This window comes from Balaenoptera acutorostrata, chromosome 5 (assembly GCF_949987535.1).
Source record: "Balaenoptera acutorostrata chromosome 5, mBalAcu1.1, whole genome shotgun sequence".
Lineage (NCBI taxonomy): Eukaryota > Metazoa > Chordata > Mammalia > Artiodactyla > Balaenopteridae > Balaenoptera > Balaenoptera acutorostrata.
Genome location: NC_080068.1, coordinates 46,023,202 through 46,047,662, shown reverse-complemented (window position 1 = coordinate 46,047,662; position 24,461 = coordinate 46,023,202). Strand labels below are relative to the sequence as shown.

The window sequence follows — 24,461 nt, the reverse complement described above, 5'->3', positions numbered from 1 at the left end:
GTGAGATTTGAAATTTATTCAGATTTCCATGGACAGAGGGCTTTAACACACATGGGAAGGATATATATATAATAATGTAAAATAGTGAAATTATGGTCAAATATATATCATTTTAGACAATCAGTCATTTTATCCACAAGAACATTAAAGACTAAAGATGTTTAGGTACTTGACTAAGTTAAAAACTGAACAGTCAAGCTTGTATTTTTTAATTCTTTACAATCTATATTTATTCTATAATATTTAAGTATTTATTCTCTTGGATCTAGAACTTAATGAGAGAGATAAATTTACCACAGTGATGATGACTTATTCTACAGTTCTATCAATTTTTGCTTTAGATATTTTAAGACTATCTTTTCAAAGGTTCATTCAAGTTTAGAATTATATCTTTCTGTAAATGGAATCTTTCATCATTATCTGGTGACTCTCCATCTCCAGTAATGCTTTTTGCCTTTAAAGTCCATTTTGCCTAATATTAATATGCCAATACCAGCTCTCTTTTGGATAGGAACTTTCTTATGTGTATTCTTTATTTAATTTTCAACCTCATATTTTACTTCATATTTTTGTATTCACTCTAATAATCTTTGTCTTTTAACTTAAACATTTGGCCATTTACATTTATTGTAATTACTTAATTATTTTAATTTATTATTATTGTATTAATTTGCTAGAGCTGCCATAACAAAATACCATAGACTGGGTAGCTTAAATAACAGAAATTTATTTTCTCATAGTTCTCAAGGCTAGAAGTCCAAAACAGTTCAAGGTGTTGGCAGATTTGGTTTCTTCTGAGGCCTTTCTCCTTGCTTGCAGATGATCCCTCTCACTGTGTCTTCACATGGTCTTTTCTCCGTGCACACAACCCCCCAATGTCTCTCTCTGTGTCCAAATTTCCTCTTCTTATAAAGTCAGATTGCATTAGGGCCTACCCTAATGGGCTCATTTTTACTTAATTAACTCTTTAAAGGTCCTTTGTCTAAAATATTCTCTGAGGTACTCAGAGTTAGGTTTCAACATATGGATTCTGAGGGAACACAATACAGCGCATAATACTATCATTACATTTGTGTATTTTACTTGTCCTGCCTCTTCCAAATTTTTCCTCTTCCTTCTTGCCTTCTGTTTCATTGATTGATTGCTTTTTCCTCACTTTGTTTTATCCTCTAATAATTTAAAGATGATATACACTATCTCCTGTTGTGACCCAAATTTATACATACATATTTAGCAAATTCTAAAATTAATCAGTATAGCTGCCCTCATTCTAAAAAATTTAGACACTCCAACTTTAACTCTGACAATTTTCTCCAAACATACATTTATATAAAAAAGTTTAGGCATACTGTTATTTTTATTACAGAAGATACTGTTACTATTTAACACAGTCAACATTTATTTATATCTACCTATATATTTATAATATTTGATTATATTCCTTATCTATTCTATTTTTTCTTATTATTCTACTCTTTATCTCTAACTTGCCAGCTGGAGTCACATTCTTCTGCCTGAAATACATCCTGCAGAATTTCTTTGAGCAAGAGGCTGTTGTTAGCCAAGTCTCTTATTTATTTATTTATTTATTTGGTCTAAAAAATCTATATATTGTTCACCATAAAAGTGTTTTCTCTAGATGTAACTCTGGAATGATTCTTCTTCTTTTCTCTGAACACAGTGGAGATATTTTTTCATCCTTTTTTTGTTTCTCAGCTTTATGTTGCTGCAATATGTCCTGTTAGTCTCTCTATCTGAAAGACTGGATTTTGTTTCCTGTCACCCCCACCTGACATAATCATGAAATCTTTGCTGAGATTCTCTAAGGTTGGGCAATACCTGGATGACTTTAGGGTTCTGCTTTCCTCTCTGGGCTCATGCTTTCATTTATTTTTTGGACTCTGAGTATTCATCATTTTCTTGCCAGTGTCTCAATGCATGTTACAAGTTATTTTTTAGATTTTATCCAGATTTCGTATTTGTTTTCAGCAGGAAGGTCAGTTAAAATATCTGGTATGCTATTCTGCTGGAAGAATAAGGCTGGTCCATCTCTCATTTAAAGAGAGAAAGACAGAGAAACAGAGACAAAAGCAGAGACAGACAGAGACAGAGGAGCTTTCTTTTCTGTTAATAGAGTTCCATTTTTAAAGTAAAGGACTTATTTTGGATCTTTCTCCCCCTCTGTCCCTGCATGATTTGCCTTACATCCGGTGCAGCCTTGATTGAATAAAGATTACAAGCACCTTTCGTATTACATATGAAATATGTATAGCTCATGGCCTTGTTTAAGTAGGGACAGCAAAGTTAGTTATTGGTTTAGTTGTGTGAGAATCTCAAGAAGTCTAAGTTACTATCCATTTAAATTTTTTGCTGTATAAACTAAAAACTATGTGACTAAAAGCATGGAGAAATCTATATAAATTTAACTGGGAGTTACATGGGGGAAATGAGAAGGACTATGGATTGAGTTTATACACAATTGGGCACAGGAATAACAATGACTATTAGTTCATCCAGGCATATCTATGGGAAACATCACTAATCCAGCACAACCCTCCCTCCCCTTGAGCTAAGAAAGTGCCTCAGGATTCTTCTTAGCACAGTCTTCTCAGCACCCAATGCTGTTCCATAGTAAGCTGGAAGAGGAAGCATCAGCAGAATAACAAATAATTGTAAATTGTGTCTCTGTTCCTCCATTTTTCCGTTGGCATATTGTTAGCAACCTGTTTTCATAGGTGTAGGAGGAAAAAGAATTATTTCAATATTCTAACTTCACCCTTTTGGAAACTCTGCTATCTAAGGTGACCTGTGTTAGTGCTCCCTATAATTGACTACACAGAGACCCAACAAGTAACAATCCAGTAATTGCTCAAGAGGACCAGGAAGGCTTGTTTACAGGTTCTTCCAAATATAGAACTTCTCCATGAAATTCTACATTTTGATCTAGATTTGGAAATGAATACATTATGAGCTTTTCCAATTATACTTCCAATTATACTCACTCATGTTTTCTTTTCATGTCTATTGTCTGTCTCTGCTTACCTAAACATAAGTTCCAAGAGATCACGACCTTTACTGACTTGCTTATCACTGTATCCTTGGCACATTCAACAGTGTCTCACATGTAGTAGCTGCTCAAAGATATTTGTGAAGGAATTGATACAAAGGAGAAATATGTACTTTCTGTATAGGTTTGACCTATAGAATTAATTTTGTAAAGAGATTTTAATTTGTAAAGAGATTTTTTTTTAACTATTTATTTATGGGTCATGCTGTGCAGCATGCGGATCTTAGTTCCCTGAACAGGGATCAATCCTGCACCCCCTGCAATAGAAGCACAGAGTCTTAACCAGTGGACCACCAGGGAAGTCCCAAGAGATTTTAATTTGCAAAGAGATTTTAATTTTGTAGTGACTTTTTTGACTCTTATGATAATAAAAAGAAGGGACCCCATTTCTCTATATATAACATAAAATATATAGGTTTTTAAATGGAAAAAGAATGTAATGATTAGAAGGACAAACACATAGCCTGGGTTTTAATCTGAGCTTCTCAATTTACTAGCTGTGTGAGGTACTCAACCTCTCTGTTTTTCAGTTTTTTAACTTGCAAAATGATGACAAAGAGAAGACAATGGGACTGGGAAAAAAGTAAATAATGTATTTCAAATACTGAAAATAATGTCTGTCCTTAGGAAGACTTCTATGAGTTATTTATTGACATTGTTATATACAATTACTATATATAAGCATTATATGCATGTTCAGTTAACTTTTCATAAATTTCTTCACTGCCAGGAGAAAATAATAATACCTACCCCATAGGATCATGGTAAGTATGAAGCGTAAAGCACTTAGAATAGGATATAACACAGGTATCACTCAATAACTGTAGATTTTATTATCATGTAAAATTTACTGAAATGAGTTTTGTTCATTTACTCTCTCCATTCTCTATTTTTCTATGTACTAGTCCGTGATCTTTATTCGTGACAGAAATTCTCATGGGCAGGAGGTATCAGGATACATTGACTATGCCCACAGGCTAAAGATTGAAGATTTTGAAGTCTACTTTAGTGGAAAAAAAAGACTTCTTCCAAGACCCACAGATATGAGGTAAGTTGTGCACATTTCTCACACCTTCAATAAGAGAAAAGATAAGGATTTTAATTTTATTTTCTGGAACGCTAATGTATATACAGCAAGAATGTGGTAAGAGTGGTTTGAATAAAAAGTAAATACATTTTAAAACGGGGAATGAACGTGGATGCATATTTTCCATTAACAGCCTGAGGAAGGGAACTCTTCAGAGATGAGATAAGTAAATTCTCAGTGACATTCCTTTTAAATGATAAGTAGAGCCTAAAATTTGCTACTCTCACATGGCTGTTGCACCACTTGGGACTTCGTCTGTCTAGAAGCCTCAAGAGCAGTCCATGGAACACATTCTCCTCCCGTTTTTTTTTTTGTTTGTTTGTTTGTTTTTCTTGGCCTATTTGGGGATTTCTTCTACTCATGATTCTTTTTACTACTGACCCCTATCCTTTCCTCTGTAACCCTTATCCCACCACATAGGATCTACTCTACAAAGTCAACCTATTTATAGATCCCGATCCTTCTACCACCTCCTGAATAGCTCTCAAGCTAAACTTTTTATTCTACACCTCTCACTTATCATAGAACACAGAAGTAGTAGCAGCATTCTGCTTTAACTCACCACTGCTGTATCCAGATTATTTAACACTTTTTTAAATTGGGGTATTAATGAGAACCTGCTGTATAGCACAGGGAACTCCACTTCACTGTACAGCAGATTATTTGACACTTTTAACAACACTATTCCTCTGACATTCCTGCCCTCTTGTGTCCATCCTTCTTGCTATTATCTGAAGACTTCATAACCCATCACCGTTTCATGGACATACCCCTTTTCCTATCCAACCTAGATGCATAGCAAAATCATTTAACTTGCCTCTTGCAATAAATAATCCCAGCTGCCCATGTCTTTTTGTGCTTTGGTTGTATCTGTCCTGATAACCCTCAAAAGCAGATTGACCCAATTATCCTCTTGCTTGCACCATTAGCTTGACCCCTGGGTAACACAGAAGGAAATTTTAAGAAATTTCACAAAGGTGTGGATGGCTGCTACCAGTGATTTATGGTCTCCAAACTCAGCCAGCCCCTTTTTGGCCCTCAGCCACCCATTTATTTGCTGTTTCTCAATTCTTAGTTTCACCATTCTCCCCCCAAAATATTCTGAAGCTTCACCACTCTCTCAAAACCATTGTTCTCAACTGCTGACCCTGACTCCTGTCCATATTTGCCTCGCATTTCACAGAGAACGTTGAGTCTAAACATAGAAACCAACACCTGATCTGTCTGTCTCTCTGTCAACCAAAATCAGCTTCCTCACTAGCTGGTGCCCCCCTCAGAGTGCCCTTCTGATTATTCCCAATCACAATTCCATTCTGGCTGCTACTGGCCCCTGGGCCCACCATCTATGTTCAGAACACATACGCCCCTAACTCTTAGAACACCACATGCCCTCCTTCCCTCAGCCCACCTCTCAGAGGCCCAATTTGCTGCACACTTGTCCACATTCCCCCAACACAGCAAGGCTTAGGCTTCTCCAAAGACCACGAGGGAATATATGCCCTCAGAGTGACTCAGGCTTTTCTAGTGACATTTCTGAAATAAAATAAGTGGCTGCACTCTCTACTTCTTGAAACAGTTTTTTTCTGGAAAAAAAATTAGTAGTTCATTTTTATTAAGTGAAATATTCCTTTATACATGCATCTACTCTCACCACATTTTTCCAGATTCAGAGAGAAAAGGACTCCTTGACTTGGTTAGAGCTAATTTATTCAACTTGTTTTTTATCCTTTTCACCCTTCTTTTCACTGAAGCCATACTTCATCTATTGTTCTCTTTTTTTTTATATACATTCTCAAACTGACTCTCCCAACTGGCTCTTCTATCTTGCCTCTAAACATGCTAGAACCATTTCTATATTAAAGAAAAGAAATCCTCTACCTCTCTTACAGTTTCCAGCTAAGCTCCTCAAAAGAACAAGTGTCTCCAACTCTCACTTCTCATGTAGGTGCTAACCCATTGTAATTAGCCCTCTGCCACCATTATTCAAATGAAACAACTCCTGCTAAAATCACCAGTGACTGCCAATTTCAAAATCTTATGCACTATTTTTATTTCTCATTCTATTTAAGTTCTCTACATTATTTAATTACTGTTGATTAATCCTTATGCTGATTAATTCTTTCTTCTCAAAACTATTCAAATATTCTAACATTTTATGTCAGAATCTCTCATTGAACTCTCCCCTTGTTTATTTCATGCATGTTGGTAATCACCAGAGTTCATCCTTGGACTTCTTTTCTTATCATATGCATTCTCTTGAGTGATTTGATCACTTTTCTGGAGTGGAGTTGTCTTTGAAACTATAACCCCAGCACAGACCTCTTCTTTATTTAAGACTCAATTATCCTATTGCTCACTTGAGAACCTTCTGGGTATCCCATTAGCATCTAAAACTTATTTTCAAAATTAAAATCATTTTTATCTGTAAAACCTACTGTTGTTTCTGTGTCCCCTTTCTTGGCAAATAGTACCACCCTGGTAACCCAACGCAAAATCCAAATGTTATCCTAGACCTCTTCCTCTCCATCACCACCACCTCTATAACTAATGATTTACTAAAAATACTAGATTCTGTTATCTTAACAGCTTTGTTTATATTAAAGCAAATATAAAATATGTCATTTCACTTGTAAACACTTCAGTATGAATCTTCATGTGATAACATTTTAAATGAAACCATCATGACATTATACCTAACAAAATAATTCCTTAATATCATCTAATACCTAGTTAGTCCTTATTCATACTTCATTGACTATCTTAAAGTTATCTTTCCATAGCTGGTTTGACCAAATCAAAATCCAAATAATACTGTGTTATTCTTTTACTTTATAACAGCCCCCTTCCTTCTTTTCATCTTTTATGCTGTGATTTGTTGGAGAAACTAGGTCATTTGTCCTAAGAAATGTCATATTCTAAATGTGACTGATTGTGCTCATGCTGTTGTTTGTTACATACTCCCTCTATCCTCCTATTTCCTGTCAACTGGCTTGATGAAATTCAGTTTCAATTTTTCTTAGGTAAGATTTTTTTAAATGTGAAACTCTGTGAGTTTGATCAGTGGGTTCAGGTGGTGTCAGTCTGATGACTCTATCATAAAGTTCCCATCAAATTTCACCCAGTGATTTTAGCATACAGTAACAAAGGCTACCTAAATGTTTTTACTAAGGTTTGTATAATGGTGATTTTCTAATTCTATCATTCATTCTGCATTTTTTAGCTAGAATTCTTCCACAGAGAATAACTTTTCCTCATTGTTTATTTGATTGCCCTGAAATAGAATTCAATTCATGCAGAAAGACAAAATAAATGTTTTATTATTTTCCTAAGTTTATGAAAAAATGCAAAGCCGAAAGCACAAGAGTATACAAATAGTGCCAAATTGTTTTCAAAGTGGTTATGCTATTTTATATCCACCAGAAATACTATATAAGTGCTCTAATTAGCCCTCATTCTTACCAACACATGACATCTACAAACTTTTTTTTCCAGTGTGCTAAGTTATAATTGATCTCCCATGGTGGTCTTAATTTTTATTTTTGTAATTACTAGTCAGATTGGGCATCTTTTATTGGTTGTTCAGATTTCCTTTCTTTGAAGTATCTATTAAGACTTTTCCTCATTTTTTCTATTGGTTATTTATTCTTCCTTTTCTTATAAATTTTAGGAGTTCCTTTTATTTTTTTGAATATTGATTAATCCTTTGCCTCTTATATATATTAAAAAATATAATCTTCCAGTATGTGATTCTCCTTTCACTTCCTTTACATGGACTTTTGATGGTCAGAAGTCAGAAGTTTTGATAGATTAGTTCATTCTATTAATCTTTTCCTCAGAGGTTTGCATTTTTTGTGTTTTGTTTAACAAATTCCTACCTTTCTGGAAGTCATAAAGATATTGTCCTATAAAGTACTGTAGTTTAGCTTTTTATTTTATATCTTTAACCTACCCAAATTTAAGACTGTATATGGTGGTTAGGTAAGGGTGCACTTTCTGTTTTTGTCTTCCATATGACTAATAATGTGTCCTAGCAACATTTATTGAAAAGTCCACTATCCCTTCTCCCACATCTGCAACACCATTTGTGTCAAAAGTTGAGTTCTGTATGTGCTGGTTTGTTTCTGGGCTCACTCTTTTGTTTTACTGTTCTCTCCTTAAAATAATAAAATCTTACTCATTTGTTATATGTTCATAATAATTCTTGATATAAAGAAGGGCAATTTCTCCGTCTGGTTTTTCTTTTTCAAGAGTATCTAGTCTATGCTTGTCCTTTACTCTGTCATATAAATTTTAGTCAACTTCAAATATTCACACACAAAAAATGGTGTAATTTTGATTGGAATTGCTTTCAAGTTATGACCAATGTACCACTGATTGACATCTTTATAGTATTAAGTCTTCCATTTATTTATTTACATTTATTTATGCCCTCTTTAATGTCTTTTAATAATATTTTATAATTTTCTCAATTAGAGAGTTTTGTCATTTTGGAGTTTTTTTCCTCCTCGGTGCCAGATAATTTCTGAGCTTTCAAACAAAATTAGCTCTATTACGAAGACCCCACTGTAAAATTTGACCATGTTGAGTTTAATTTAAGCCATCCATCAGAATCAGACTTCAGATTTTTCACTCAAGAGATTTCATGCCATTAAATGACTTAAAACAGTTGTTACTAGAGGAAAAAAATATCTTTGGTATCCATAATTCCACACTTAGTTTGATTCAGAACTAAAACAATGACTTTTTAAAGCTTTCAAAATGTCCCTTTCTATTTACTTATCTTTTGACATGCTGTTTTATTCTATGTAGGAAGAGACAGTAGGTCTGTGATTAGAATCCTGCCTTGCATTTTTACTGTGGAAAACATAAATATGAGCAGACAGCTGCAACTGTTATGAAATGCAGCAGTAGAAAGGGCTGAGAGCTTGATCATCTTGTCAATTCAGACTTCATCTTGACCATGTGTTTACAATTCAGTACCTTCCTTTGAGCATGATTGTGAATAAACTATAAGCAAATAGCATGTTACCGTTTACCAAGTTCCTTTACACTTCCCTAGAACAACTTTGTGAAATAGGTTCAACAAGCATTATACTTAACATCCGAGGGAGATAAAAGAGGATAAATCACTTGCTAAAGTTCACAAGTGAAACAGTGATAAGTGAGAACAAGTTCTTAGGAATTCACTGCTCACTTCCAAAACACTCTTCTAGGTTTAAAAGTGTTTGTGTCCTGAGGACATTTGCACTATGTAGAATCCTTGAGTTACATTCTGCCCCACATTTAGCTGCTTAAATTTCTGTATTTATGTATTGTTGAACAAAGATCTAAGGTCTGCCTGTCGAGCTCTACCCATCCCTCAAATAGAATGGTCAGGAGGAAATGAAAAAGTTCTCTTTGTGTTTCTCTTTGGAGAGTCCATGAAATATTCATACCCTTGACCGAGGAATGCCCCTAAATACTAAAGCTTAGAGAGGTATTATTGTCAAATTTCCCTTGCCGTCCCATTGTCTGTTTTATTAAAACGTTGAACGTGCCAAATCTCTGAAGTTAGAACTATAAAGTTGCACTTATCCTGTGCTTAAACGCATTCTCATGAAAGCATCTGGTAACATATTGGCAGGTTCTGAAGTTTAAAAAAAAAAGGAGTAAATGACTCAGTGCTTCTACAAGTGGTATATAAAATATTGCCTATTTTAAAGTTATTAATATTATTCCACATCTAAATATGGTGACCAAACATTAGAATATCAATTTAGTCTCTTCAACTGATATTTGCTAAATTTTAAAGAGAAGGGAGTGCTTTGGAGGGGAAAGTGCTGATGGAAGGAGCCTTGCCATAACCATCTAGCTCCTAGATATTCTAAGTGTGGTCCATGGACCAGGAGCAGTCTGAGAGCCACCTGAGAGCCTGTAAGAAGTGAAGGATCTCAGGCTCTATTCCAACCAGTGAAGCAGAAATGGCATTTTAACATGATCCCCCAAATTTCAATATGCATATTAAAGTTTGAGAAGCATACTCTAGACCTGTGCTGTCCAGTAGGGTCGCCACTAGCCATGTATGGCTATTGAGTACTTTCAGTGTAACTAACCCTGAATTAAGATGTGCTGTAAGTGTAAAATACACACCTGATTTTGAAGACATCATAAAAATATAAAATAAGTTATTAATAAATTTACATTCACTATGTGTTAAAATAATAATATGCTAGATATATTGAGTTAAATGAGATATATTATTAAAATTATTTTCACATATTTCTTCTTACTTGTTTTTAGTGTGGCTACTAGGAAATTCAAAATGACATATATGGCTCATGTTTATGGCTCACATTACACACACACACACACACACACACACACACACACACACACAGAGCACTGTTCTGGTCTGCTGGTCCCCAACCCAGAGGTTCACTCCCATTCTGATCTTTAGGACCAATACTGATCTTAGGTAGGTGTGATACAAGAAATCATAAACCAGAGATCACCATTTAATAGTGTCTGGCTGCAGACATGTTTTATTTGGCCTGCACAATATATTTAAAAGTTGTGTCAATGTCAATGTTCTTGAAACAGGAAATGTCACATCAAATATCTTTGAGTTGCAGATTCTCCTAAAAACTAATAAGGTCTTCCCACACTGAGCCTGCATTCTCTCATTCCAGCCATGGTCTTGAATTAAATAGAAGCTGCTCCGTGAGATGGGGTATGTTCTCACCAGATTAACAGAGACTTGCCCACTCATACTTATTGATAACTGCACTGTCATCCTTGAGTCACTCATTCATATAACACCTATCAGATTCTTCTAAGCCTTTGAGTTTGTGACTTCCGGTCTAAATTCCCACCTTAGGTTTTTAAAGTCATATTTGCCAGTAGCCCAGTCATGATCTCCTTTGCTCGACCCCTCTGGGTGGGTTTAACTACAGCCCTTGAGCTCTCTCAGGTTGTTCCATACCACTGTGACTGGTCTGAGTCAAAGCCTGAGATGATTATGATGCTGATAAAAATTAACTGAGAGCTTACCGGACACAAGGCACTGTGCTAAATAATTTATATACATCATTTCACTTACTCTTTACAACAACCTTATGGGTTAGGAATATTTTTCACATTTTAACATCAAAGAACATGCATCATAGTGGTGTTAACTGGCTTAACCAAAGTTACACATAGACAGTTGCACTCACAATCCAGGACCAAATAGAGATCTGTGGAACCCCAGATGCCATGATTTTTTTAAATCGATGCTACATGATTCTACTTTAGGACTTTGTCATGAAAAGATATTTTCCCCTTTGGTCTTATATCCATATCCTAGTCATTGTCAGGTCATATATTTCTTTTGCAGATGTGTATCTGACTTGACAAGACCTAATTTGGGGTTGTTTTTCAGAACTTTAAGCAATCCTGCTATCCATGGTTAAGACTGGGGAATTTCAGCCATCCTGTACCCACCCTTGCCACTTCCTCCTTTCACTGAGCTTGGCAGAAAACAACTCTTTGTACTTGACCAGGCTTTTATTTTCAGTCACTATGAGTAAGAATTATAGTGCCCCACAGCTTTGTGTGTGGAAGAGCTCGGGACAGAATTAAAAGTGGCCTTTAATTGTGGCTTCAGCCTAAAAATCTTTAGGGAAAAATTGGCCCTGACTTGTTGAACCTCAGTTATGTTCCAGGATACTTTTAGAATCTATTCATATCCTCTGAACTGTGGTTCACATAATTTTTGTAATATTTACATGGAATTCTTTTACAAATAAATTTAATTTTCCAATACTTAACTCCTTTTAGTTTTTCCTTATCCAAAGGTGAATATTAACTACTATCTCTCATGGAAGACTCAAGGATGTAGAAGAGAGATCTGAAAGATGGACCTCCTTCTGTTGGTCTATAAAACCCGGATATACTAGAATAGTTCCTACCGAATTCCTACTGAAATATCTGTCTACATTATTCTATGGTAGAATTCTATCTAGGCTGTTTGGCTCATTGCCTTAAAAAAAGTCAGAATCCCAGAACAATTATCTGGTAGTATCTTTAATTGTCTAGAATGTGTTTCACTGAAGATTATGTCTCTGGGTAAACCTTAAGTGAATAATTAGAGATCTGAGACAACCTCTAGTTCACTGACAACATTTACTGTGGTTGTGACTGTATTATTCTTTTTTATTTATTTATTTATTTATTTTTAATAATTTTTTAAAATATTTATTTATTTATTTATGGCTGTGTTGGGTCTTCGTTTCTGTGCGAGGGCTTTCTCTAGTTGTGGCAAGCGGGGGCCACTCTTCATCGCGGTGCGCAGGCCTCTCACTGTCACGGCCTCTCTTGTTGCGGAGCACAGGCTCCAGACGCGCAGGCTCAGTAGTTGTGGCTCACAGGCCCAGTTGCTCCACGGCATGTGGGATCCTCCCAGACCAGGGCTCGAACCCGTGTCCCCTGCATTGGCAGGCAGATTCTCAACCACTGCGCCACCAGGGAATCCCAAACAGTATTATTCTTTACACAAGATTTTTTCCAGCATTTAAAAAAATTTGGTAAAATATACATAGCATAAAATTTACCATTTTAACCATTTTTAAGTGTACTGTCCAGTGGCATTAAGTACATTCAAACTGTGGAACTCTTCCAACTTTTATTACAAAATTTTAAAAATTTTTGAAAAGTTTGAATAACAGTACAATAAATGCCAATATACTCACAACCTATACTAAACAACTGTTAACATTTTTCCAAATGTGCTTTAACTCTCTTTAGTATGTTGGTGTGTGTGTATGTGTGTGTGTACCATTTTAAAATAGCTTGCAGATTTTACCCCTAAATGTTTCACCATTCATGTCCTAAGAATAAGAACATTCTCCTATATAACATTACCATTATCATATATAAGAAAATTAATAATTATTTCCTATTATTATCTAATATCCAGCTCATATTCAAATTTTCCTAATTGTTCCAAAAAGTGTTTTGTAGCTGGTTTTGTGAACCATCATCCAAACAGTGTACAAAAATTGCATTGCTTATGTATTTTGACTCCCTTTTATTCTAAGATAGCACCTTCTCCCCTACTTTCCAACAAGGTATTTTTTTCTTGGTCGTGACATTGTTTTTTTAAAGAGATAAGGCCAGTTGCCTTTTACATTGTCCTGTATTCTGGATTTGTCTGATTGTTTCCTTGGAGTATTATTTGATTTGCTTCTCTCATATCTGTATTTTCTTTAAACTGGGAGATAAAGTCTAAAAGCTTGATTGTATTAAGTGTAAACATTTTTTCAGTAAGAATTCTTTATTGGTGACAACTATGTATTGCATCGTATCAGAAGGTGCTTAATGTCAAGTTGTCTTATAGTTAGTGATGCTCAATTTGACCCCTTAGTTAAAGAAGAAGTGTTAAATATCTCTTCAGAAAAGCTACATTTTATTTTCCTTGGGAAAATTTTATAGTAGCTAAACTAGTATGAACTAACATTTATGTATTTGTTTATTTCCTATTTAAAATCTATGTTTTTTTAAAAGAAAGACTATTAGTAGCAAATTAACCTTGATATCCAGAGTTTTTTCATTTAATTGTCTAAATCAGAATAAAAGACAGTATTTGTTATAAAAGAATTCAAATAAAGTTATACTGTAGAGCTGTCAGAAATCATAAACAATTTCCAATATGTACATAAACTGTGCACCAAAACTGCACTTGTTTATGGAACTCAGAACCATTTTCCTAGGGGAACTATCAGTCCATTTCCTAGGTCAGCTCACAAAATGCCAAACCCATTATTTCTTTTGGAAATTTAATTTTGTTTTATGTAGCAAGAAGAAATTCTGTGACAGCAAATAAATGTCTCCACCCTTTTGCAAGTTCCCTGCTTCACGTATATGGTGACCATCCCATTTGGGTTAATTAAATAAATAGGGACACACCATGATAATCTTCCTTCAGATAACATATCTGTGACCATCATGGAATCAAAAAAGGAAGGTAACATGCTTCAGGGAACACATCTTGCTCTCTGGAGTAGTAGGCAAGATCAGTTCCTATTCTTTGAATACATGTAAATCAACACATTCCGGGTAGATTCTGTTCAAAAGTCCAACATTCATAACTTGGGGAACACTATCAATCTGGTGATGATTGAAAATCTAAATATCTAAGGATGCTTAAGTGTAAATCTCACAAGTGAGAAGAGGATTAATGGCTTGCTTAAGCACAAAAGAGTAAATGTAGTAGAAGTGATGTGAATTAAATTTTTACATGATCATGCTGTCTATAGAATTAAGAGGAAACTATGGAGAGAGTAAAGATAGAAGCAGAGAGAAACAGAGGCTACTGGATCTAAAATGTCAACTTTCTCAATGGTAGTCCAGTAATTCCATACACTGGGTTTTCTGTTAAAGTTGGTCTAATCATGGGTTCTGAAACTTCAGCATACACATGAATCACATAGAAGACTTGTTAAAACCAGATTTCTGGACCCTACTCCCAGAGCTTTTAACTTAGTAAAATTAAAGTAGGACCTGAGAAATTGTATTACTAATAAATCCTCAAGTGATGCCGATGCTGCTAGTCCAGGCACCACCCTTTAAGAACCACTGGTCTAGAGAATGCCTCTACTTCCCCCTGTCAATGCCAGGCATCAGGGCTGCCTGAGGAAAACCTGGATCTGCATAGCAAACAGTGACAGTTTTACTTCTTCTTTTCCAATTTGGATTCCTTTTATTTCTTTTTCTTCTCTGATTGTTGTGGCTAGGACTTACAAAACTGTGTTGAATAAAAGTGGCAAGAATGGTTGCATAGAGTGAGAAATTAGAAGTTTTTAACAAAGAATTAGAAAATATAAAGAACAACCAGACAGAATTAAAGAATACAGTAACTGAAATGAAAAATACACTAGAAGGAATCAATAGTAGACTAAATGAGGCAGAAGAACGGATCAGTGAGCTGGAAGACAAAGTAATGGAAATCACTGCTGTCAAACAGAAAAAAAGCAAAAAGAATGAAAAGAAATTAGGACAGTTTAAGAAACCTGTAGGACAACATCAAGCATGCTAATATTCACATTACAGGAGTCCCAGAAGAAGAAGAGAGAAATAGCTTGAGAAAATATATGAAGAGACAATAGCTGAAAACTCCCCTAATCTGGGGAAGGAAACAGTCACCCAAGTCCAAGAAGCAGAGAGATTCTCCTACAGGATTAACCCACAGAGGAATACACCATGACACATTGTAATCAAAATGACAAAAAATAAAGATAAAGAGAGAATACTAAAAACAACAAGGGAAAAGCAACACATAACATATAAGGGAACTCCCATAAGGCTATCAGCTGATTTTCAGTAGAAACTCTGCAGGCCAGAAGGGAGTTGCATGATATACTTATTATATATACTTAAAGTGATGAAAGAGAAAAATCTACAACCAAGAATACTCTACCCGGCAAGGCTCTCATTCAGATTTGATGGAGAAATCAGAAGCTTTACAAACAAGCAAAAGCTAAAAGAATTCAGCACCACCAAACCAGCTTTCCAACAAACGCTAAAGGATCTTCTCTAGGCAGAAAAGAAAAAGCCACAACTAGACACAAGAAAGTTACAAAATGGAAAAGCTCACTGGTAAAGGCAAACATACAATAAAGGTAGGAAATCATCCACACACAAAGCTAATAGGGAGGTTAAAAGACAAGAGTGGTAAAAATCATTTGTATCCACAATAAATAGTTAAGGAATACTCAAAACAATTAGATGTAAAATATAAAATCAAAAATGGTAATCATAGGGGGAGGAGAGTACAAATGCAGGGTATCTAAAATGCATTTGAAATTAAGAGATCAGCAACTTAAAACAAGCATTTATAAACACAGAGTCCTACACAAAATTCTCATGGTAACCACAAAACAAAAATCTGTAATAGATATACACACAAAAAAGAAAAATGAACCCAAACATAACACTAAAGATAGTCATCATATCACAAGAGAAGAGAACAAAAGAAGAAAGAGGAAAAAAAGAGCTACAAAAGCAAATCCAAAACAATTAACAAAAAGGCCATAGAATGTACATATCAATAATTACCTTAAACGTAAATGGACTAAATTTCCAACCAAAAGACAGAGACTGGCTGAATGGATACAAAAACAAGACCCGTATATTTGCTGCCTACAAGAAACTCACTTCAGATCTAGAGACACATACAGACTGAAAGTGAGGGGTTGGAAAAAGGTATTCCACGCAAATGGAAATCAAAAGAAAGCTGGAGTGGCAATTCTCATATCAAACAAAATAGACTTTAAAATGAAGACTGTTACAAGAGACAAAGAAGGACACTACATACTGATCAAAAGATCAATCCAAGAACAAGATATAACAATTGTAAATATATATGCAGCCAATATAGGAGCACCTCAATATATAAGGCAAATGTTAACAGATATAAAAGGAGAACTTGACAGTAACACATTAATAGTGGGGGATTTCAACACCCCACTTACATCAATGCACAGATCATCCAGACAGAAAATTGATAAGGAAACACAGGCCTTAAAATGACACATTAGACCAGATGGACTTAATATTTATAGAGCATTCCATCCAAAAGCAGCAGAATGCACATTCTTTTCAAGTGCACATGGAACATTCTCCAGGATAGATCACATGCTGGACCACAAAGCAGCCCTCAGTAAATTTAAGAAAACTTAAATCATATCAAGCATCTTTTCCAAGCACAAGACTGTGATGCTAGAAATCAACTACAAGAAAAAAAAACTGCAAAATACACAAACATGTGGAGGCTAAACAAAATGCTACTAAACAACCAATGGATCACTGAAGAAATCAAAGAGGAAATAAAATATTACCTAGAGCCAAATGAAAATGAAAACACAATGATCCAAAACCTATGCGATGTAGCAGAAGCAGTTCTAAGAGGGAAGTTTATAGTGATACAATCTTACCTCAGGAAACAAGAAGAATCTCAAATAAACAACCTAACGTTATGCCTAAAGCAGCTAGAGAAAGAAGAACAAACAAAACCCAAAAGTTTGGTTTGTTAGTAGAAGTTATTAGAAGAAAGTTAGTAGAAGAAAAGAAATCATAAAGATCAGAGCAGAAATAAATGAAGTAGAAACTAAAAAACAGTAGAAAAGATCAATGAAACTAAAAGCTAGTTCTTTGAAAAGATAAACAAAATTGATAAACCTTTAGCCAGACTCATCAAGAAAAAAAGGGAGAGGGCTCAAATCAATACAATCATAAATGAAAAAGGAGAAGTTACAACTAACACTATAGAAATAAAAAGGATCATAAGAAACTACTACAAGCAATTATACACCAATAAAAGGGACAACCTAGAAGAAATGGACAAATTCTTAGAAAGGTACAATCTCCCACGACTGAACTGGGAAGAAATAGAAAATATGAACAGACCAATTACCAGTACTGAAATTAATTCAGTAATTTAAAAACTCCCAACAAGCAAAAGTCAAGGGCCAGATGGCTTCAGGGTGAATTCCACCATTTAGAGAAGAGTTGACACCTATCCTTCTGAAACTATTCCAAAAATTAAAGAGGAAGGAACACTTCAGAACCATTCTATGAGGCCACCATCACCCTGATACCAAAACCAGAAAAAGATAACACACAAAAAAGAAAATTACAGGCCAATATCACTGATGAACATAGATGCAAAACTCCTCAACAAAGACCAGCAAACCAACTCCAATAATACATTAAAAGTATCATATACCATGAGCAAGTGGGATGTACCCCAGTGATGCAAGGATTTTTCAATATCCACAAATCAATCAATGTGATACACTGCATTAACAAATTGAAGAATAAAAGCCATATGATCATCTCAATAGATGCAGAAAAAGCTTTTGTTGAAATTCAACATTGATTTATGATAAAAACTCTTCAGAAAGTGGGCATAGATGGAACATAATAAAGACCATATATGACAAACCCACAGCTAACATCATTCTCAATGGTGAAAAACTGAAAGCATTTCCTCTAAGATCAGGAACAAGACAAGGATGCCCACTCTTGCCTCTTTTATTCAAAAACTAATTAAAATTTTAATATAATCTTTCACTGTTTTCATAAATATCCAAGAATATAGAGTGTGATATGTACAAAGTATCTGAATTTCCTTCTGGTTTTTGTATAGAAATGATTTCCTTTATATTATCAAATTTCCATTTGGTTCTACTTTGTTACATAAAAGGAGTGTGTTGGGCAATAAGTTGGGATGCAAGAGCTTATAAAATTTAGAACTTGAACTGTCAAATTACTTATAAAATAAAATTCATTCCAGTTCTACTAATTTATGAAATTGAATGAAGCAATGTGAGAACAGTTTCTTTAAACAATATATGATTTAATTTTCAAATGTTACAAAATTTTTCACATAAATTTCAAAACCAGAACAACAATTTGAAAAATCAAGCTGATCTTAAAGATTTTGTTGTAAAGAGAACACTCTGTGTGTTATTTTTTATTTTCCCTACCCCTACTTTTAGGAGTAAGGCTGCTCATTTTAAAAGAATTAAATAATTCAGTTCAATTTGATGACTTCTCAATTTGTTTTCATGAGCAAATGAGAAGAATGAAATCAAAATCCTGATTCAATTGTGTCTTACCTTTGTCTATTTCTATAAGAGGATCCAGGAACATACAAAGATTTCACACCTCGCCCTAGGCACACTCAGCTGAAGAAGACAAACCCAACTGCAGTTTGCCTGAGCATTTGAATTCAGGAACAATTAATATAATTCTTTGATTTCCTGACTTTCCCACATTAGCACAATTAGATGTTATTTAGCTATGGAAACAACAATACAGTGTATATATTCAAACTCTCACACACACAAATATTATAAAGGCTTGTTAACACATTCATATTCTGAGTCATTTATGTTCCATCACACATAAATTTGTAAAGGCACAACAGAAGGGAAGTTAACTTGATGACATGCATCTACAAATTCCGTACCAACATTTTTATTCTTTTAACTCTCAGGATCTTTACTTTATATCAACATTTATATTTGATTTTTACTTATTCTTACATAATCATTTTTCGAGAAAGAATGTGAACCAGATAAGCCCTCAGGCTGTGTAATTCTGATTCATGAACACACCTTACAATCCGGTAATCCATGTGCATGCACTTCTGTGCCAAAATTTAATGAAATGGAATAATGGCACTTTAAATGGTTTAGCGTCTTTAGTCATAACCCAGAATTCAACCTCTCATTTCCCTCCCTTACCTTCAAATAAGGAAAGCAATAAAAAGTCCAACATGAAAAGACAAGTCATTGGGAATGCCAACAATCCTTCTTATTAGTTCCCATAAGCTCTATCCATTGTCATCCATCTGAATGGAAGCCTGCATGTCTGATCCTTGGGATTTTACTGTTTAAGTTGGAGAGTATGCTGGTGCTTAAGTCCTTTGTCTGCGATGAACTGTCAAGAAAGTGCAGAAAAATGAACACAGAAAAGAAAGGAAAAGAAATTATTGCTTTAGTTCATCAGCTCATGTTGATTGAAGCCACTTTAAAGGCATTTGGGTGAAATACTCTGTAGAAATTAATCAACTTTTAGTAGAAAAGAACAAAATTAGAAGCTTTCTCAATTTGCTGGAAACGTCCATTTTCTTTATTTCCAAATGCATACTTTATGTTCTTCATAATTTGAGACCTTGTCTCCCATAGTTTTCAAAGAACACGTAAGATTTGAAGGATGCAGAACCAGATAATGATGTTCGGTGCTTTTCTATAGTCAAGTTTACTTGAATACCTGCAGAAAATAAAAACATACATGTATATATGAGAACTGTCACAAAGAGATTTCAGTCACTGTGTCTGTGAAAGCCATGTAGGATTAAACCATAGTTTAGACTTGTATAAAGATGAAAATGAGCTGTTTAGCTCATCTGGGAAGCAGCTGTACAGAACTGTGGAAGACAGTGGTAAGGAAAAATCACTATTAGGTAAACAAAGCAACAGAAAGATGGTGAAAAGGGTAAAGGAATAAGAAATTAGAATCCATTCAAACAAAACTTAACTTGGATGAATGAGGAAGAAAGTCTTTTTCTGCCAACTCAGTAAATGTTTAATCTGGAAAAGCATGCTTCCACATCTGGCTTATGTTTAATATTGTAAATATTACCTCTTTGATTTTTTACTTTATTTTTGATGAAAATTTTTGTTTATTAACAAAAATAAAATAAAAATCAGTGGAGAGATGTATTAATATTACAAATGCTAGATATTTCAAATAAAATATTCAAATACAAAATAATACCTGTTTTCTAACATGTGCTAACAAAAGCTGCTAAAGAAGAAAATTGAAAATATTGGAAATAATAAACCTTTTTATTGTTTGAATATGAGTCACCTAATATATTAAATACTATGAAAGAAAATTCTCTAAATGACCAGAGAAGTAGTCATTTTGGTATACTTGCAATACAGCATGATTTTGAAAGTGAGTATAAATAATTTAAAAGGAACAAAGAAAGTAAAAATGATTCACTTGTGTTTATCTGTTTGAGGACAGTATTATAATGTTTTGTATGCAGGAATGAACTAGCTCTAAACTGAATTGTTTCTTAATTTTCTGAGGAATTACTCTGAGGGAGGCTTCTACACTTCAAGTCAGCCATACAAATTAGCATGTGTATGCCAAAGGCTTCCTGGCCCTTCTTTCTTAGGCTTCCAAAAGTCAGGTTATGTGTAAGTCAGTCCACAAAAAGAAGATAAATGGAATAAATTGGAGGTCTACCTACCTGGAAAGAGAAATAAGTGAAATTGAGCAATAACTTTCCTCTGCTTCTGCATGTAAAAATAAAGATAATAACTTACATTTGTGAAAGAGACATGTACCACAATGTTCATTGCAGCACTATTTACAATAGCCAGGACATGGAAGCAACCTAAGGGTCCATCAACAGATGAATGGATAAAGAAAATGTGGCACATATATACAATGGAATATTACTCAGCCATAAAAAGAAATGAAATTGAGTTATTTGTAGTGAGGTGGATGGACCTAGAGTCTGTCATACAGAGTGAAGTAAGTCAGAAAGAGAAAAACAAATACCGTATGCTAACACATAATATGGACTCTAAAAAATAATTGGTTCTGATGAACTTAGGGGCAGGACAGGAATAAAGATGCAGATGTAGGGAATGGACTTGAGGACATGGGGAGGGGGAAAGGTAAGCTGGGACAAAGTGAGAGAGTAGCATTGACATATATACACTACCAAATGTAAAATAGATAGCTAGTGGGAAGCAGCTGCATAGCACAGGGAGATTAGCTCAGTGCTTTGTGACCACCTAGAGGGGTGGGATAGGGAGGGTGGGAGGGAAGCACCAGAGGGATGGGATATGGGGATATATGTATACATATAGCTGATTCATTTTGTTACACAGCAGAAACTAATACAACATTGTAAAGCAATTATACTCCAATAAAGATGTTAAAAAAAAAAAAAGAAACTAGGGAGTGAAAGTTGGACAGGGGACAGGATATTTACTATTGTCAAAGTATCTTCCCACAAAAATACTTATTAATTACAAAGGGAAAAAGAGAAACTTTATAGTGGAGACATCTGGGCAATGCCACCTTACTCTAGTGAGCAAACTACCAGGCAAATCAACTTCAAGTGCCCCTCAAGGGGATGCAGCATCACACATCGTTCTATCAATATGTAGTTCCTGCCCAATACACATAATCTTCATGTTATTGTGAAGACACATCTGACAAGCACAAACTTGTGGAGTCTACAAAATAACTGACCTGTGATCTTTTGAAATATTAAGGTCATGAGAGTCAAGGGAGGGCTGAGGACCTGTTCCCAGAGACTAGACAAAGCTAGTTGCAACACATGATCCTGGATGGATCCCTTTCCTAAAGAACGTTACTGGGAGAGTTGGCAAAACTTGAATAATGTCTCTGGGTAAAGGGTACTTGAGAGTTCTTTGTACTGTTCTTGTACTGTTCTGTGAGTTTGACATGATTTCAAATGAGAAAGAATAAAAATTATGTTGTTAGAGTTCCTGAGAGTGTACTGTTGGAATAAACCCTATTTGGTCACATGGAAAGAAAAAATAACTTACATTTGTGAGTCTATAGCACATTTTCACAAGCATTTTGTTGTTTTAATGTTCTTCACCCATACATTTTATTTCACCTAGTAATTATAACATGACTCAGAATAATAAAATGTTATTATTATTAATAACATATAATATTAAAATGTTATAAATACTATAATAAAATATCTACAATGTATTACAAGAACACAGATTAAGGTGTGATTAATTAATTACTTGGGGGAAGTACAGGAGAGGCTGCTGCAAGAAAATAATTTGGCTTGTCCTTGAAAAACAAGTAGGAGTCTATGTAGTAGAAAAGTGGAGGATGGGGTATTCCAAATAGGAGCAAAAGCTCATGAGAGACCATGACAAATTTTAGGAACAGTGAGTAACTGATACCTATTCAGCAATCTTGGTCTCCTTGATACATCATATTCTAGGACCAAGCTGAAATGAAATATAATACACATAGAGAAAGAGGAAGGTAGGCTGGCAGGAAGTTTTTTAGCTGGTATTCCAAAGCAGTTTCTATAATTGTAGAAGAAATTAAACATTTTTAAATCTTTGTCATGAAATTCAGTAATAATATATTAACACCTACTATGAGCTAAACTCTACTTGACAGTGGGAATTCAGCAACCAACAGTAAAAGGCTAACTTCTCTTGAAGTGCTTATATTCTGGCAGATAAGACAGAAACAAAAATTATTAGATATAATGACCAAGGTTCTTAATTGCAGACAACAGAGTCTACTAAAGCTGCTTTAAGCACAAAGAGATTTAATAAGAATATAAATAGTTCACAAAATCATTTGGAGGACTGAAGAAACAGACTCCAGATTGAGTTTCTACTCTTAAGTCACACTGCAGAACTGAGCTGGCAAAAAGCTGCAACTTCCACCACAATCAGGAAACTACATTATCAAGAAGCTTCTACCACTGTTGACAGCTCCAGAACCATGCTGGTTCTGCAACAATCAGGAGCTGCAGTATCTTGAATTTTCTGCCACACCTGCCACTTCTAGAACTGTGCCTTTCCTGCCAAAATCTGCTTGAGCAAAACTCTTCCTTATGGCCTTTGTCTCTCCCCACATAACTTAGTTCTAAATTAATTACCCCTGTGAGAGCTTCTAATTGGTGGAAACTAAATCACACGGAAAAACCCAGCTGCAAGGTAATTTTAGAAAAGTAGATTTTAGGCCTCCCATCTCAGCAGTTCAGGAAGGCACACCAGAAAGGGATTAGAATGGGTATCGAGCAAAACAATCCATGGTATCTGACAAAAGTGATGAGTAAATTGCATGACTTACAATTTGTAATAAATAATTTCAAAGAAATAAATAGGAGGCTAAGAGAGAACAAGCAGGCAGGAGTTGCTCTAGATAGGATGAGTAAGGACAGCTTTTCTGAATAGGTAAAATGTAGGCTTATTTCCTAAAAGAGGAGAGTGCTTCCTAACTTTCCACATGAAGAGTGAGGAAAGATGATTTTAGGCAAAGAGATATATAGAGTCTAGTAAAGAGTGAGATCTCTAGAACCAAACTGGGTCAAAAACTTTCTCTGCCTCTTGCTTACTTTATGATCTTGGGCAAATTACTCAAACTCTATCGTTATTCTTGTTTATAAAACAAAGATAATAATAATACCTACCAAAGAAGGTTACTGTGAGGATTGTATGATTTAGTGTGTGTAAAGCACTTACAATAGTGACTGACACATAATATGTACAGTAAAAATGGTTGTCATTATCATTAACTTTTCCAACATGTTAAGTCTGAGTTATCTATGAGATAGGTCTAGAGATACAAATTTGAAAGTATTCAACAGAAAATTAGTATTTAAATCTCTGGGAAGGAATGTTGCTAACGAGGGAAAAGAATAGAAGAGATATAATGCCAAATTTTAGATGTTGGGAAGGGAAAAGAACCCAGTAAACTAAACAGAAGGAAGATACAGTGGCATAGGAGGAAAAGCAGAGCCCAATCATATGATAGAATTCAGCATAGTGATTATTGTTAATAACACTCATATACTTGAAAGTTGCTAAGAGAGTAGAGCTTAAATGTCATCACAAAAAAAGAAATATTAATTATGTGATGTGATACAGGTATTAGCTAACACTGTGGTGGTAATCATTTTGCAGTATATAAGGGTATCAAATCAACACAGTGTATACCTTAAAGTTATACAATGTTATATGTCAATTA

General features: G+C 34.8%; 1 protein-coding gene across 1 annotated transcript in view; it reads left to right on the top strand.

Annotated features, from left to right (window-relative positions):
• CFAP299 (cilia and flagella associated protein 299) overlaps positions 1-24,461 on the top strand; it is a 601,825-nt gene that overhangs the window by 506,365 nt on the left and 70,999 nt on the right. The window contains exon 4 of the mRNA XM_007165606.2: positions 3,973-4,115. Coding sequence (XP_007165668.2) covers positions 3,973-4,115 — 143 coding nt within the window. The remainder of the gene's footprint in view (positions 1-3,972; positions 4,116-24,461) is intronic.